We start from the raw sequence: 17,827 nt of genomic DNA on the forward strand, positions 1-17,827 counted from the left end.
TTATAATTTTGTTCAGTGTACATAGCTGTGGTAGGAAAAGCCATGTGAGTGAATGACAGAGCTATAAGTGACTTGGACCACGTCTGAACCGGCCCCTACACCTTGCCTCTACCCACTCTCACTTTGTTTGTTTGCATCGATGCAGCTACAAACTGCAAAGTGCATCACTGCTGATGTGTCCGGGTCGAAAGAAACGCCTACATACCAACAATTTGTGCCATGTGGTTATTTCCAAAGAATAAGTAATACGTTGCTTCACCTGAAACAGACGTTTCATAGGTTATTTTGTGGCGGAGGTTGTTTTTGGGAACAAACATGCAGTTGTGGATGCAAAACAACAGGTGTTGCTTTCATATACAAATTAAGACCTAAATTAACCCTAAAAACAACCATATTATTATTATTAATAATAATAATAAATAAATAATATAAATAAATAATAATGATAATACAATATTATTATTATTTGACTTGATTGCTTATGTTGTGCAGTTTCATGGACTGTGGAAAAATCAAGGATCCAATCAGTTTAAGAACAGCAAGTAAAAATGCAGTCAAATAAGAGTGGGTAGTTTTATTTATTTATGTGACTTGAATTTAATGAAAATTTCAAGAAAGGCACAAACTAGCTGAAGTCTAGCACTGAATACAATTTCCTGATAATGAGGGATCTTTACCCGCAATGTGTGTGTTTTTTTTTATAACATTATTAAATAACTGTTACCACTTATACCTAAAACCAATGTTAATCAAATTTGCGTTTAAATTTGTAAAATATGTTTGAGATATGATGATTAAATGGCTCACTGTCACTACTAACTAAACTGATTAATTTTATTATTATATAGTTTCATCATTAAAATCCAAAACTAATCATTTAATTTATTGATAACTGACCACTGAAAAGGTATTTCCATTAAACCCTCTCATGTTGATACAATGGAATCTGACAGCAATGTCTAGGAAATGTCAACATCAAAAATCATGGCGTTTGGTTTTCTGTGGTATTTCTTTCTGTGTCATTTTTTTTTGCATTCCCTTAAAACATGTTTTACATAATATGAAGCATTTTCTGATGCCAGATATTGATTCAGAACATAACAGACATGGAAAGTAATGAGGGGGATGCAAAATAATTCAGAAGAACTGCAAATGTTGCCTGCGTGAAGAAACACAAAACTAGCTGCAAAAAAAAATCCCACCATGGCCTTGTCGGGTAGCCAGTGGTTTTTGGTTTTTGTGTCAGTTGCTTTCTGTTCGGTCTTTTTTATCAACAATCAGAGAGGTAGAAACACATCATAGGAACGGCAGATATACATCACCACCAGATCAGACTGATCAGCACATTGCATTATTCCAGATTGTTTGCTGATAACGAGTATGTGAAATAAAGAATAAGACCTCTTTATAAGCATATATTTTAACTACACAATGACACATGGCAACTACAGCAAAGCCAGAAAACACAGCACCGAACATCACAACATTGTACATGTGAATATATGCAAATTGTAAATAAACAAAATTAAAGGTACTCAACACAAAGTGACATTTTTGACCCTGTTGTATCACCAAAATCATAAGAATTCATAAACTGGAGATCACAATTGTCTGTGCATAACTTCATGGTAATCTATCCAACACTTATTGAGAGATTTCAGTGTGGACCAACCAATTGAACAATAAACTAAAATTAAAATGAATATACTAAATATAATCTTTTAGACTGAAAGTGACCATTGTGCAGCAGTGTAGTGGTGCCTGGAGAAGTGGGTATTCTCTTAATTTATGCCCTAGTTTCTAAAGCGGCCCATCATGTGTATACAATCTTTCTTTTGCTATAAGATTCGTGGCTACTTTGTATGAAGAGGACAGTGTGATACTGACCCAAAAAGAAATTTCTTCTCTCTCCATTCAACCCTTTCATTGAGATCTGTTTCAGAACTTTTGAGATGTGATTTCAGTTCCTGTTATTTACTCTCTTGACTTTTCTCCCTTTATTTGATGAGAAACATCTTTCTCATGAGTAAAGTTACAATGTCCTCATGTTCTGGTTTATCTCCACTCTGTGCCACCTGCAGTGGTGTTTTCCCCACATTATTGGTAGTTTGCAGATTCACTTTTTTCCGCCGTCCCATGTGCCCAGCCTGGCCCCAGTTTACAAGTCTCCTCACTACCTCCTGGTGTCCGCCTCGGACAGCACAGTGCAGAGAAGTGTCTTTATTGTGATCTGTGCTGTTGATTTTTGCCCCGGCCTCCAGCAGCAGCACCGTCACATCATCATGGCCTTTCTCAGCTGCAGCATGAAGTGGCGTTTTCCTCCATGCATTCCTCTCGTCTGTCCCCTTGTTGTTGAGTAACTGTAGAAGCGCTGAAACCACGCTGGAGTGCCCACCAGCAGCTGCATAATGGAGAGGTGTGGAGCCATCCATGTCTTTAGCCCCTCCCTTTGCCTTGTGGGACAACAGTGAAGTGACAGCATCCACTTTCCCCTCAATGGCAGCCAGGTGGAGGGCAGCTTTTTTCTCATTATCAGTGGTGTTTGGGTTGGCTTTGGCCGACAGCAGTAAGTCTACCACACAGCTTTCTCCATGGGAAGAGGCTGCCCAGTGCAAGGCTGTCCTCCCCAGCTTGTCTTTGACTCCTGGGTCTGCTTTGCCTTGAAGAAGCTGGTTCACTGTGTCTGCATGGCCCTTCTGACTGGCTATATGCAGTGGGGTTAACCCATCCTGGGCTACTGCATTTACCTAAAGAAATGACAGACAATCCTCAGTCTCTACAAACATGAACATCTAAGAAATGACCAGCTAGTTTGACGATTACCTGTGCTCCAGCTCTTAACAGCAGATCCACTAATTCTGGCCTATTGTACTGAGCTGCCAGGTGTAGAGGGGTTTGGGCTTTATGTCCAGTAATGTTGGGGTCTATTCCCTTTTCCAGCAATGTCTGCACTATGGACACACTGCCACTGTGGACAGCCAGGTGCAACGCTGAGGAGAGGTCGGATAAAGTAGCATCCAGTTTGGCCTGTTTTGCTACTAGCACTCTGAAATGAAAAAGAGGTCATTATTTAAGATGTAGCGAGCAGCTTATGCTCTCCAACAAAATCATATTGGACATCGTGAATTGTGGACAAATATAAAGACATACATGATCATAATCTGCAGTAATGGACATATAGAACATTTGACAGTAAGAAGGATATGGCCATTATACCCACCATATTTGTGTCATTGTGTCATTGTACTGTACGTTCTGTTCCCCCAGGGACCCAGCCCACTGACTTGTGTCCTCTGTAGTGGACATTTGGTTCATATGAATCACCCTATACTCTTTTGAGCTATTGATCCCTGTTGTACTGTAAAGAGGATATCCTGGGCTTTCCTGTGATATGACATTTTATTAAAAGAGGAAAGGTGAATCCACTATTTTAGCAATGATAATCACATATATATTTTCTTCTTTATTATCATGTCAGGAAATATATTCTGTTCTGAAAGCAATTAAATTATTTTGGTTTTGAAATAATAGCCCTTTTATGAATATTAACTGTAGTGAACACCAGGACCATCTTTATGAACTTAATAACTCCACATTGTTGTAAGAGACAGAACTGAAGTGACATAAATGTTTACAAGATAACTGAGGGTGAATCAGATTTGAAACTGTCAGATGACAACAGAGATGAGGATGAGTTTGAACCTGTGAGAGATTTTGAAGAAGCGGAAGAAGAAGAGACACAGAAACAGAAACAGACAGGGACAAGCAAGCAAAACCTTGGACCAGGAGTAGCACGTTTGTTTTATTCAGATCTAGTGATTAGCCACTGTTGATATTCATGGTAAAAGAAAAATACTACAAATTTTGTTTTGTTGTTCGAGGTTAATTTTGCATCAGTTACTGTTAAATTTTAAATACTTAATTTTGGATATTTTTTGTTATATATTTTTAAAATGGCCTGAGGTACACTGCAGTGGGTATGCAATAAAATTTAAAATAAATAAAATAAAAACATAAATTGTAAGATGTTTTTTTAACCAACAAAAGTAAGAAAATCACAAAAAAGAGAAATTGTATGACACTTATTTTCTTTTGGTTCACAGTACGACATGTCATGTTTTTGCTTCTGCTAAAACAACAAATAAATAACTGAATAGCCACTATGTGTAACATTTAACAATATATCAAACCAGTGCCCCCTGGTGGTTGTTTAAAAAAAACACTGCCTTGCATAACCCTGCCGTGTATGCAAGGCTCACAAATTCATATTTATTCTTATATATTCACATATAGCCTTTAAATTCTGCCATCAAATATGTGTGGTTGCTTTTTTCTGTCTTGAGTCTCTATTTTTTATTTTTTTATTTTTTCATATTTGTTACGCATATTTGGGACCTTGATGGGTCGGTTATGTACTTTCAACAGAAAGCCTATGTTTATGTCTGAAAATGTATTGAGTGGGAAGAAATGTTCTTTTTATTTTATTTGTGTAATTGGTCTTTATGTATCTAACTCAATTTTTCAAACATTAGAAAATAATAATAACCTGTGGCTATCAGATTCCCTCTATGTGATTGTTTAGAAGAGCAACATTCAGCCCTAGTTGCACAGCTACCTGAAGACATCAGTGTGTCCCAGCTCAGCTGACAGCAGGAGAGGAGTGTACCCCTGTTTGTCTAACATGTTCACATTTGCACCGCTGTCTATGAGAACGGTCGCCACTCCACTGTGGTTTTGTTTAACAGCTGAAAAGAGGGCAAGACCCAGTGCGTCTTCACTCAGTGCTCCTCTGGCATTACCTGTGGTTTAAACAAAATATGCTGTGAGCTTGTATGTTTGTAGCTTCAGGCCTCATTTATGTTCTCATAAAAGAAGTCTAATATGAGCAAGATGTTAAATAAAGACTCACCAAGCAGCAGGCGGAGAATTGATTCTTCATTGAGCTTAATGGCTTCATTTATAACATCACAGTCAACTTTAGCCCCTGCATTTAGAAGGACAGTGACTGTTTTCTCATTGTTCCTGGAAACTGCATAAAACAGAGCTGTTTTTTTATGCTGGTTTCTTGCATCAGTAGCGGCCCCGCCTTGCAGCAGCATCTCAGCCAGCCTCCAGTCATCTTCCATGGCTGCCATGTGAAGAAACATGTCCTTTGTGTGGCTCTCAGACTGCTTGGCCTCCTCCTTCACCAGGACTTTCACAGAATTCAGGTGGTCATTTTCTGCTGACAGGTGAACAGGGGTTTTGCCTTGTAGATCCAGAGTGTAGATGGGGGCCCCGGCTTGTATGAGGGCCCTGACTATCTTTGTGTGACCTCTGCTGGCTGCTCTATGTAGAGCTGTATGACCTTTATTATCCTGCAAGTCCAGTCTGGCTCCTTTACGGACCAAGAGCTCAATGATGGACAGGTGACCGTACTCAGCAGCTACATGTAACAGTGTTTCACTGGAGGAATTGACTGAGTTGATATCAGTGTCCTCTAACAGCTCCTCCAGCAGTATTACCTCCCCACCTGTGGCAATCATGTGGATGAGATTATCTGCTTTACTTTGCGTTGGTTTATGCTTCTCTGATTTTGGCACAATGCTTCTGTCTTCCTTTTCAGGGATAGATTTCTTAGTTTCTTTGGTGGCAAATAAAGTATGTGTCCCCTGAGTGACCACTCTGTCAGTTATTTTATCCATCCCCTCCTGGTCCCTCTCCAGCAAATATCCAATCAGCTGTCTCCTGGAGTCTCGAATACGTTTGTTCACACCACCCAAATAGGTCTTGATTTGTTGATAGAGGTCTGGTTCTGCCAGCATAAGACATGGATGGAAGAACTTCCGGCATGCCCTTTCACCTCTGGCCTCCAGGATGTCCAGCACCCTGGAGTTTTGATCTTTGCGAGTCCTCATGGTTAGGACGATGGATCTCTTTGCTGCTGTAACGACCCCCTCTGTGACAAGAAGATCCAGGAGCTCCTCTGTATGGGAGATCCCATAAACTAGATCCCTTCTCTTTTCCCGGATTACATCCACAGCATAAGGGTTGATATAGTTTGATGCTGCCGGAGCATCAAAACCCTTGAGTATTTTAATCATTTTAAATATTCCGGGAAACTAAAGGTTTACTTTAGCCTTCACACCCAGCGAGTCATTGTTGTAACTTGTGGTTCTGGCAGTTTGTGTGTGTGGTTTATACCTTATTGCTAAGTGAAACACCTTGCCCTGGCAACAAAATGCAGACAAACCATTCAGATCTGTTCAGGGCAACCTGCCCTTTGTCAGATTATGTGACCAACAAACATTTTTAGTTTTCATTGGATGCAGCATGGGAGTTCTGACAGAAGTCATTTATTGTTATTAAAGTTTGTCATTAAAATAATGACAATGTTTCTTCTGAGCTTGTCTTGTTTTACATCATTTTAGTTTTATTTATTTATTAATTTGAATCTTATTTTGTAAACAATATTATCAGGAGAGGTGAACACTTAAAAAGGAGTTGTTTCAAGATAACTTTAACCTGATGCAATTTGTATTTTATCAATTTGATTAATACAATTGTAATATTGAATTATATTATTTAATTGCTATTACTAATATATATTTCAATATTGTAGTTAGTTAAGGTAGAGATAGTCCTAGTCCTAACTTTGGGTAGTTAACACTGCATTATATTTTGAAAGATGGTAATATATTATGTATGTAACATAGTAGAATGAAGTAGAATAGAGAGGAATTATTCAAGTAAAGTACAGGTAGCTACCCCAAAACCCTACAATTACAGTGATATAGTCTTGACAACTGATTTATTTTAAATTTATTTTAACGTCAGATTAGATTTAGACATTTGGATTTCACTGCTGTTTTTCAATATAAATACCAATTCAATTCGAATCTATTCTGTTTTATTTTATTTTTTACATCCAATAGAATTTGTTTTGTTGCCGCTGTAATCCTTTCATTGATTTGCCCTTGGTAAAGTCTCCTTATTAATGCAGAGATTATAGAGTCGATTCACTTCCCGTAATACACGCCTCCTCAGTCGTGACGTAGATCTTCCGAGCGTTCCCTCTCCTTATATGGTAGTGAAGGACTCCGCTTTCCGGAATGATGTCATGCTGCCCCAAGTTTGAGAAATCAGAACAGGTTAAAGCAGATTGATTGAGTCCCCGTTATAATTAAACATAACTAAAGATTAAGGACAAAGCTAAACCCACATCATCAATTTTATTAATTGGTCTATCATTAAAAAATAAAATAATGTATATTGAATTAATCTAAAGTAATTTAATTGTTTATGAATATATAAAAAAGAAATTGATATATTTATGTGTCAAAACTACGTTGTAAAAATCTTCCATATTGGTTTATAAGAAAAGATAAAGACAAACACAAAAATGAAACAAAGAAAACGAACAAAGAGCAGGGAAAAGAAAGAAAATGGTCTACTTAGAACAGATTAAAAGGCACGTCTGTTTCACTTTTAGGCTTTCTTGTGTATCATAGTTACACTAAAAATATAATTCAAACGCTCATAATTAATAACCTGTTCTGTTTCTTTGGCACTACATCAATCGCTCGTGACAGATCTACAACCGATGAGCCAACCTACAGTGGAGGCATGAAGGCAGCGACGTTTCATTTCATCTTCCAGGTAAATTAGTCTGTGTCGCCCTCTAGTGTTTTATTGTAGGCAGCGCAGGTGGTTGAAGAGTGTTCAATACTATATAACCAGTATTCAATATCTGACCTGTCCCGCCACATTCACCTGCTGTCTTTAGTGTCTATGCAGGAATGAAGCTTATCATGTTTGCTGGGTTCACTGGGGAAATTAAGACAAGTTTTGTTGTACACAGGTTGTGTTTTATAACTTTATGAATTATTTATGTCACTGAATACATTATATATGTACAGTGTTGGTGTTTGTTTATTTATTTGTTTATTGTTTGTTCCTATAAGCTACTTTTTATAGCATACTCATTAAACGTGGGACTATATGATAAATATATAATAATGTATCCAGAATACTCTCTCACAAACCACAGTGGGCTACTTTTAATGAGTTAACGTTCAGTGATGTGTTATCTATGATGTAGCCTACATCTAGTCATAATATAGGACTTATGACTTAATTTGAACTTGTTTGGACATTCTGGCATTTTTATTTACAACAGGACAGGAAGTAATGTTGAATAACTGAATGATGAAACAGCGTGGAGGATGGCCTGTTATTTTCCTGTTAGCTATTATGTGTCAAATCAGTGATACCGCAGATTTCTTCAGTTCAGATTTATTGCTTACTTCAACCTGTTGTAACTGTAACAATGCTGAAGTTACAGTGTCTCACTTGTAGTGTCACATCACCTGAGAACAATGTGAGGTTTTGTATAATATTCATGCTCTTCAGGCAGGTCTGTGTGCTGAGACATAAAGTGGATATCTTAAGCTCTACAAGCCCAATTTGCAGAACTGGCTTCTATCAGTAGTAAGTGATACTGGTCTGTCAGCTGAGACACAGTCACTTAGCCTGGATCGATACCAGCACTAATGGAATTTACCTTGAGGTATTGGGAACTAGCAGCTCTTCCAACATGTTGCAACATGTTTTATTGTTTGAGCTCCTGACATGGCACACCCACTTTTCTTTCTGTCACACACTTACAAGAACACAGAGGCAATGTTGCTTCATTTTATCTGGTTTATTTTCTTAAATATCGATTAGTTTCTGAAGTGCTCAGAAGACAAAACATAAAAAAAATTATACAGTATTCTTATTACAAATGGTAAACATAAGTACTCCAAGTTGATCTTATATACATATAACAATGAGTGAAACCCCATTAAACAACTTTAGAAAAAAACAAGTAAATCTTGAAGCTTTTCTAACTTAATTTCTTACAATTAAGAAAAAAGTACATTGTACTGTAACTCAGAAGTCAGGCAGCTTTAGTTACAACTTTTCAGCCGTTTAGAGTTGGCCAACACAACCAAGTTTGAGGCCATTATGGCTACAGCAAGAAAAGTCTCTATTGCAGGTTCTTAAATCCTCTAATACTGAATTTCCCCTTTGATGGTCATGATAAGGTCCATGCAGAGCTGGGAGTAAATCAAGAAAACTTCAGTCCTGTCCAGTTCTGTAAAAAAAAAACAGCACGAAACAGAGACAGAAAGGGTATCCTGCTTGTTGCCATGTCCCCTTCTGGTTCATGGTTACTGTCACTGTCCCGAGCCCCTCTCTGGGACGCGCCAAGGGGGGAGCGCATGGCACTCAGCAACTTTTAGCGCGGTCCCCTGTCCTGCCAGTGTCGCGCCACATCATCCCAAATCCCGTCACGATTTCGGGAGATACAGCCACTCACTATCACAGGATGCGTCCGTTTCGTTCAACTACAGTCTTTTTTTCTCTCTCCGCCGCCGCTGACACCACCTCAGAAGGTCTGGAGCTGCTGCGTTAACATGAGCTGGCACCCGCTGTTGACGTGGTTCATCACCTTCTGCTTCAGCTGGGCCACCTGCTCCCGCAGCATGTTGGCGGTGGACGCAAGCTCCGAGTTCTGGGACTTGAGGGTCTTCACTTTGTCCTCCAGCCTTGAGATGCGCTCCAGCTTCCTCTTCCGGCATTTGGAGGCAGCGATGCGGTTCCTCATCCGCTTTCTCTCGGCCTTGATGCGCTCCTGGCTCTCCATGTCGATTGGGGAGAGAGGAGGGGTCTCCCCCGGCATCTCGGGCACAGTTTGGGGCTCCTCTTTGAGCGCCGCGAGCCGGGGGATCTGGGCGGAGGATGGCTGCCCGTAGATGGGGAGCTGAGGCGGGGCAGCAGGGAAGGACATAGTCGGGGCTGAGGTGGTGTAACTGGGCGCCGAGACGGTGCTGATGGCCGGGTTGAAAGTGTTCAAGTCCTCATACACCGGCGAGTCGGAGCGCATGGCGGCGTTGTTGTTGTAAACGGTGGCACCGGCAACAGACGAGACCGGAGGCAGGGCAGTGTTGACACTGGTCTGGGCAGCTGAGGTGACACTCACATTGGCTGTGCCCGGCATGTGTTGGTGGTGCAGCTCGGCCAGGGCTCTGACAAACCCCTCTGCGAAGCCCTCCTGCTCGTCGGTGACATTCTTGGGGCACAGGAACTGGGTCGGGGTCGGGGTGGTGGTGATGAGTCCGTTGCTGGACTGGATGATGAGCCGCTCCAGCTCCGGCGAGGCCAGCTTCAACAAGCCCACATCAGGAGAGGTGAGCATGTCGCTGGCTTTGGCCCGCAGGTGAGGTTTCAGAGTGCCCGTCGGGTCGGAGAGGTTCAGTGTCATGTTGTGTTTCAGCGCTTTGGGGTTGCTGTACCCGTAGCCGGCGTTGTCTTGCTGGGAGAAAGCGTTGAGTGAGTCGTCATAGAAAGTAGTTTCCATCTTGGTATACATAGAAGAGAACCCGAAAGCAATGCACTATAAAGTCTTCTAGGCTACAAAACAACTCTTCGTCCCCCCTTTCGCTTCTTCTTGGTTTATCAGTTGAGGAAAAAGAAGAAAAGCACTGGTTTCCAAACGTCCTCTCTCTGTGCGTAAAAACTTCCAAACTTTGAGTGCGCACTCTGTTGACACAGGAATCAGGACTTACTTCTTTTCAGCCAGCGACGGTCGATTGCTCAGTGCTGAGTTGTAACAGTTCACAAGGCTTCGAGCAAAGTATCCACACTTGTATTGAGCCCGCGAATGAAAGGCGCTCTTAAGTTGTCTCGTCGGACAGCAGCAGCGTGTGTCTGCGGCGCTCCCTCTGCCCGGCTGTGTGTATACTCTGAGCGGTGCAGCGTGGAGGCAAACCTTATCTGCTGCCGCTGCCTCTCTAAAAATAGCCATGATGTCATGACGGGGCTCTCCCATTGGCTGGAGGGCGTGTCGTGCTGCGGGGCCCTCCCCTCAGATAAGGCGCGTTGCCTTGACGACCACCCAGAAGATTCTTAATCTCGCGGTGGATTGTGGGATGAGGTAATGCTGAGAGGAGAGCGTAAGCGCGGTGCATTGTGGGATGACGTATTGTTTTTGAATATCTGGTTACCCGCTTCACTGTCAGTGGCGGGACAGGCAGCGTCCAGGACGGCTGCTCCTGAACCGGCTCTGTTATACCTTCTGTCTAATATAAGAGCTTCTGTCTTTTATTCATTACACCTTGTCTGTTTACTTAAAGTGTTTTTGTACACACAGAACTACAGAAGCCTCCACTTTAACCTCGAAGAAGCCCGTTTAGGTAGTGTAGGCCTACAGCTGAGAATTAGAATTGTAGTCTAAAGAAATACTGCATTTACTTCATAAAATGATAAAAAATCATGAAATCTATGGTATTCATCCTTGTGTTTATATATTAAAATAACTCCTGCCATGCTCTTGTATTAGGCTATTACTTATGTTTATGAAATTATCTGATTTATATAGAACATATCCACAAATTAAAATGATAAGCCTATTTTATTCTGTTCTGTTCTGCTATTTAAGTTTAATATTGCCTATCTGGATATTTTGTTGTATATTTAATGACTTGACAAAATTATATTCTAGTCTTCCATTCAAGTTTATCTGCCTTCAAAATGACCATTATTATGATATAATACATGAAAAACACCCTCACAAATTCTAGTCTGTCATTTAAGAGACACCACTTGAAAGAAAATGTCTCATACAAATTCTGTTCTTAATTTTATTTTGCAAATCTGGTTTACTTTTAACCAGCTTCAAAATAGCCATATTATATGATTATACACGATTAAATTTTAAAAAGCCACACAAATTTCTATTCCACTGTGGCAAATATTTACATTGTCGCTGAAATCAGAGCTCTAATTTCTGCGGGTTACAACTGGAGAAAGCTGTGAGTTCAAAAAACTAGGAAAAAATGAATGAAAACCATTATGTGAAAACAAATTATATATTTTTCCATGCGCGTGTGCACTCATGGTGGAAAGTCTTCTTCTCCTGTCATTTTGCTTCTCAGTCTGGGATATCATGGTGGTCTCTGGGTGGTGGTCCCCTATAAATTGTCCTATATAGCACACATACACAAAACATCCCCACATTTAGTTTTGACTACACTGATCATGCTGAGGGAGTTCAAATTTGACACCTGGGCAGGTTTATAAACACTGACATATTTACATACATAAGAAATGCATTAAAGCTCAGTTAGTTACAGAAGAGAAGAGCCAAGTCCATCTTATTGACTCATGTACTTTCGTACCTACCTGTGTTTCCTTCCCTTCAGTCATTAGGAGACAGCTTTAATAGGACCTTTATGCTGTTAACTGCATAGACCACGCTGCTGAAAAGCTGCATTTAAGACCTTTCATTTCTGCTACAACTACAAATTGTTAAAGATAGATCTACAGACGTCTGTTCATGCTCATAAAGAGCAAGTACATTTCCTATTATCCATGTCATGGTCTGTAATTAGTGTAGTGCAGTCCATTGTCCCCTGGCCCTTGGTCAGAAATCAACGCTGGTTTAATGGCAGGAGGTTAACCGGTGTGTCTTACGTGTTCCCCTCTAGTCCTCCACACTCCCACTGTCTGGGTCATCTTCTGCCCTGCCAGCTTTACTGCCTACTATCTCCAGCGCACCAAGTCTAAATATGTCCCCCTTGTGTGACGAGTAAATCAGTCCCCTGGCGCTGGCTGGCTCAGAGAGGCACCTAAGGAGGCTGAACTGGATCATAAAACACCACCACAGTCTGACTTTTTATGGCTGCTAATGCTGTCTTTATGTACTATTGTATATGTCAAACCGTGGCAATCAATAAAGTCGAATTTAATCTGATCTAGTTGAATTAACCAATCTTGTGCAGTTTCTTTTTCTTTGGTTTAAATGTGTTAGTGGAGATTGCTTCATGGTCATGTACACACAAAAGGAAAGGTTAAGGTATCTTAAGGTACGTATACGTTCTTGGGACTGTAACAAACCTCTTTTCTTTCATTCATTTTCCTTTGTTTTTTTTAGATGAAGGTTAATACATTGCTGTAACCTAAAATGTTGTAGACAAACTCATACTCTCTTATTCTCTCATTTTCTGTTAGTTTTGTCATACTTTTGTAACTATCACTCTGGGGATGTAAGAATAAGGAAGCAGAATAAGGATAAATTGTTTACTCGTCACGTCCTGAAATATTTATCCACTTTGGCTTATTCATCTATTCATGACTGCTTTTCTTCTGAATTAAAGCACATAAAAAAATCATAAGTAGGTGGTCTTATGCCCACCACCTGACAGCAGGGATCCTCATGTATGACTTCACCTATTGTCCTAAATAGATGAATTAGGTTAGGGTAAAACATATGATGTCATTTAAAGTTATTATGTCATTTAAATTAAAGTTTGTTTCAGATTCAAATCCCATAGCAAAATTCAGACCTTGGTACATTCTTTTATATACTTTCAAATACTGTTTAATACTGAATCCTTAAATGTTTCAATATGGTTGGAGCACTGGATGAATTGGGTCTGCTTTTCTTCCCTGGTCGCCATGCGTAAAGTTATAAAGGGGTAACCACAGCATGGTAGTTTGCCAAAGTAATTTTCTGTGTAGGAATGTATGGGAAAATTAGCATGGAGGAACCCTACTTACTGCTTAAGTGACTATTCAACATGAGGCTGGGATATCCTGCTGATGCCTTGGTTCAGAGCCTGCACATTTGGTCACTTGTGGTCACATTCAGTGCTTCTTCGGTATTGTCCTCGCATGTAGCAGGATAGAGGCCTACAAGGGGAGAAGCCAACTGTCAACAGTGTGTTGCTAAAAGTAGCCGCATCAAACTTATAAGTATTAAAATACAATTATTTATTTTTGTAATAAATGTGTATCATATAAACGATTTACAGACAAATAGTCAGACAGCAGACCATATTTTACTGGTTTTAGCTGATTCACAGTGAAACAGGGACTCCCTTCTGAAAACATATGATTAGTCGGACTAATTAGAGAATTGGTGTTATTAAATTATTTCTGTTTGTCAGAGCTAACTACTGGCTCTCAGGACATTGGGAAGTGAGCTTTCAGTATTGTGGAAAGAGCAGACTACCACAAGATAGATGAATAGGTAGCAGGATAAAAAATTTTTTGCTGCTTTCCATCTGTGGAAAATCCAGAATCAACAATAATAATACGGCCTAAATGCTGCACTTCAGAAATGAATGAACAGAAGCTGCGTCTGTACCACTGTGTGTGAATGTGTACCAAATTTCAGAGCAATCCATCCAATAGTTATTGAGACTTTTCACTTAAAACCACAGAGGAAAACCTCAGAGGAAAATCTGGGAACCAGTCCATCTAGTAGCTGCTAAGATATCTTACTCTGGACCAGTGGTGGGACAAACTACTAACATCTCCAGAAGTATGAGAAAATGTTTCCAGTCAATATATTTAAATAAACAGACCGCAAAAAGTGAGATTGTCACAGGAACAATTAATCCAGCGACAACAATATCTACTAACTAAAGCTGCCGCATGTGTAAATGTGTTTACTCCACATTGGTCTTGCTAACTGGCTTTATATATATATATATATATATTATATACATGTTCTTTTTTTGTATTGTTACACTTTCCAATCAGTGGTGTTGTGATTTTAATCTCTTTTTCACTTTCCGTTTCTCTGCATTCGTTTTATTTTCATTTATCTTACTGTGACAATGAATTGAGTCTCACGGTACTGTTTCAAGTGCTGTGTTCCCTGCTCAGCTTGCATGCCCTGACATCCTGACCTGGGGCTGGTACAAAACTGGGCCCTCTGAGCTGTCTAAGTCTTCAGCCTGTTTCTCCCATCATTCCGCTGGTCTTTGTGGATTACTTTCCTTCCCCGCTCTCGTCCTAACTCCGAACCTCTGTTCACTCCCTCCATCGCTGGACCGTACCGCCTGCACTGTTTTCCGTTCTGGACTGGGATCCCAAATGTCTGTGCCACTGTATTACACACACACACACACACAGCACGACACGACAACACCAGCACAGCACAGCACACACACACCTTTTTCTTATCTTCTCCTCCTCCTCCTCCTCTCTTTGTCTCGTCCCTCTTATCTTACTCCTATCAGTGGCCGTCCAGGCAGCAGGATTTCCCCTGTGATGGAAACAGGCTGTGGCTTAGTTGTATTGTTTCAGTGGTTGGTTTCAGTAAAATCTCTGAGTGTGCTCTGTGTTTGTGTTGGTATCATTTAAAGTTAGAGCATTACACAGAACAAGGCACAAGCACAAGACACTGAAACCTTTGGTCTTTACAACAAACTGAACATCCCCTGAGGTTTGCAGATGAGTGAGAGACAGGGAGACTGTTGAAGCTATTGAGACACTGCACACTCACAATGGTCTTACCCTGTGAGAACAATTGTTGTTTCAGCTGTTATGTGAAGGGAAAAAAGCACCTAACTGTGTAACTTCTGTGTCGGACTGGCCTGTAAGCAAGTTAGCAGGCTCGGATGTGTATGTGTGTACACGTCTGGGTCTGCCTTTAATGTCACTGCATTTAGAAAGTGTGAATTGTCTACACTGTGTTGCCAGAAGCCAGCGGATGGTGGTTGTAATGCCCAGGACATAGTGTGCGAAAGACTATCTGGAGCACTCAACTAACCCTGATCAAATACTATTAAGATTGGATTAAAATGCCATATAAGGTCTAGCAGCATCACTGAGAGTTATAACACCTGAACACCACTTTTAAAAAAAAATGTAAAGTCTGTAAAACCTACTAGTTAGCATGTGAGCAATTAATGAATTGAATTGAGTTGAATTGAATGAATAAGTTGTAGTAGTTAATGCAAACATAACCAAAATAACCTAAACAGTTTGCATGAAAAATAATTTATATCCACAGTTAAATCTACTTTCTTATAATTAAGAGTTAAATAATATCCACTTTAAAATTGGAACATTCGAAACATGATGGGTGGTGTGGATGAAGAGGCCAGTATGAGTTCATCTGACATAACTGTGGGAGGAAATCTGACAAAAAAGGTTTAGAAACACTGGTCTACGTGATGGAGAAGGAATGGGAATGTGGACTGAATTATCTTCCTCCACAGTGAGCTGTAAGAAGAGAATAAGTAGCCTGTGGTTGGATTCAGTCTGCTGGACAAAAACAATGATATCGATGCACCGTTCAATAGCAATTTCTGGTTGTTGTCAGTCAAAACTGCATGTTACTCCACTCCCCGTCCTCCTTTTCTTTTTTTCTTTTCTTCTTCCTTATTCTGTACCACATCTTTCATTCTCCCTGATTGATCTTTACCTAAATTATAATACACACACACACACGCCCATCCTCACACAGTAATAAGACACCGTGGCAGCCATTTTTTAATGAAAAAGGAAAGACGCAGCTAAATGACAAATGCCCCTCTTCTCTTCTGGATTTACAACTTGGTGTAAAAGAGGAATCATTGCGTTTGATTACTACACACACACAAGCACACACACACACACACACCCTGAGTCTCCTTGAGTGATGTTTCATTGTTCCGTCCTTCACCAAGTGTAGAATGAGTGTTTGATGCCCGTCTTAATTAATTTGCTCATAAAATGAACCATGATTCCCAGCAGCCTCTCTGGAACCCTCAACCACAGGAGACTTTATTAGCTTTGACAATTAATCGTCGCTAACTACCTAGACTAATCACATCTCAGATTTATTGGTCAGAATCATATGGAATATCGATTGGCTTTCCCTCATTTTGACCCTTTCAGTGCACCGTAACTCACTCGGGCAAGTGTACCATGACATCATTGGGTAAGGGTGGGCACACTGCAGGTTCTTTAACTTGACTTTTGCTTTTTAGGCTACAGATGCTTTTTTTCATCGTTGTTAAGAAAAGAGAACAACTTTACTTAAAGGGTTACATAGACTGGGATTTGTATGTTTGTGAGGCTTGTCGGCATGCGTTTTTATTTGTTGTCTCAGCGTAATTTAATCTATGAGAGTGGGTCTGGGCCTCATTATGTAAATTAAATAACCTCATCTAAAAAGACAGGCAGAGTGAGCCACAGCAGGACTCTCTCACACACACACAGAGGCACATAGAAGCACTAACACACACATACAGGCTGGCATAGTAAATGGCCTTTTTGACACTGTAGGTTGTGTTTGTGTGTATACACACTCAAAGACCTGTATGAGTCCTCAGCTGGCTCTGTTCAGCCTGTAACAGGGAGGCGAGTGTGAGTGTGTCACAAGGGAGAATGATCGATAGCTATTAAAACCCACCAGTGCCTCAGTCCAGATGGAGGACTATTTTTGTGTGTCTGTGTGTGTGTGTTTAGCAATGATCAAGCACTCTGTTTGTACAGGTGGGACACTATATGGCAGCAATGCTAACCTGTTCCACTCCATTTACCTCTGCAAGCCGGGGGGACTGTACCAACCGCACAAGGTGTGTGTGTATGTATAAGTGTGTTTTCGTTCTAGTATGTCTCAGGCTGCATCTGTGTGTTTGCGTTGTTTGTGTGTGTGCTAGGAGGTTGTCAATGTGTGTTTGGACTTGCTGGTTATTCTAGCCTGGCTTTTCAGAGGCAATGAAAAAGGAAAGGGTGAAGAAGAAGGGTGGGAGAGAGAGAAGGGAGAGCGAGAGGGAAGGGAGGGGAGAGAGGGAAGGGAGGGGAGAGAGGGGAGCAGGGGTGACAGGACTGAGCGATTGTTTTAAGTCGAGCAGCAGTTTCAGTCTGTGGTTAAGAGAGACCCAAAGCAGGAAGAATGGAAGATGGTTCTTTTTCATTTACTGACAGAATTTACTGACAGAGAGAGAGAGAGAGAGAGGGAGAGAAAGAAGGAGAGAGAGAGAGAGAGAGAGAGAGAGAGAGAGAGAGAGATGAGATCTAT

The 17,827-nt window shown here is 40.6% G+C and overlaps 2 protein-coding genes across 2 annotated transcripts; both read right to left on the reverse strand.

Moving 5' to 3' along the window:
* Positions 1-1,997: 1,997 nt before the first annotated feature.
* Positions 1,998-6,083, reverse strand: caiap (CARD- and ANK-containing Inflammasome Adaptor Protein). The gene is made up of 4 exons (XM_035652751.1): positions 4,910-6,083; positions 4,616-4,799; positions 2,824-3,046; positions 1,998-2,747 (listed from the first exon to the last, which is right to left on the reverse strand). The coding sequence occupies exons 1-4, from the start codon at positions 6,081-6,083 to the stop codon at positions 1,998-2,000; spliced, it is 2,331 nt and encodes a 776-aa protein (XP_035508644.1).
* A 2,585-nt stretch (positions 6,084-8,668) lies between these two features.
* jun (Jun proto-oncogene, AP-1 transcription factor subunit) lies at positions 8,669-10,781 on the reverse strand. The gene has a single exon (XM_035653612.1). The coding sequence runs from the start codon at positions 10,394-10,396 to the stop codon at positions 9,413-9,415; it is 984 nt and encodes a 327-aa protein (XP_035509505.1). The 5' UTR covers positions 10,397-10,781; the 3' UTR covers positions 8,669-9,412.
* Positions 10,782-17,827: the final 7,046 nt, after the last annotated feature.

Source organism: Morone saxatilis, unplaced genomic scaffold (genome assembly GCF_004916995.1).
Source record: "Morone saxatilis isolate NCDOM2014 unplaced genomic scaffold, NCSU_SB_2.0 Contig12, whole genome shotgun sequence".
Classification (NCBI taxonomy): Eukaryota; Metazoa; Chordata; class Actinopteri; family Moronidae; genus Morone; species Morone saxatilis.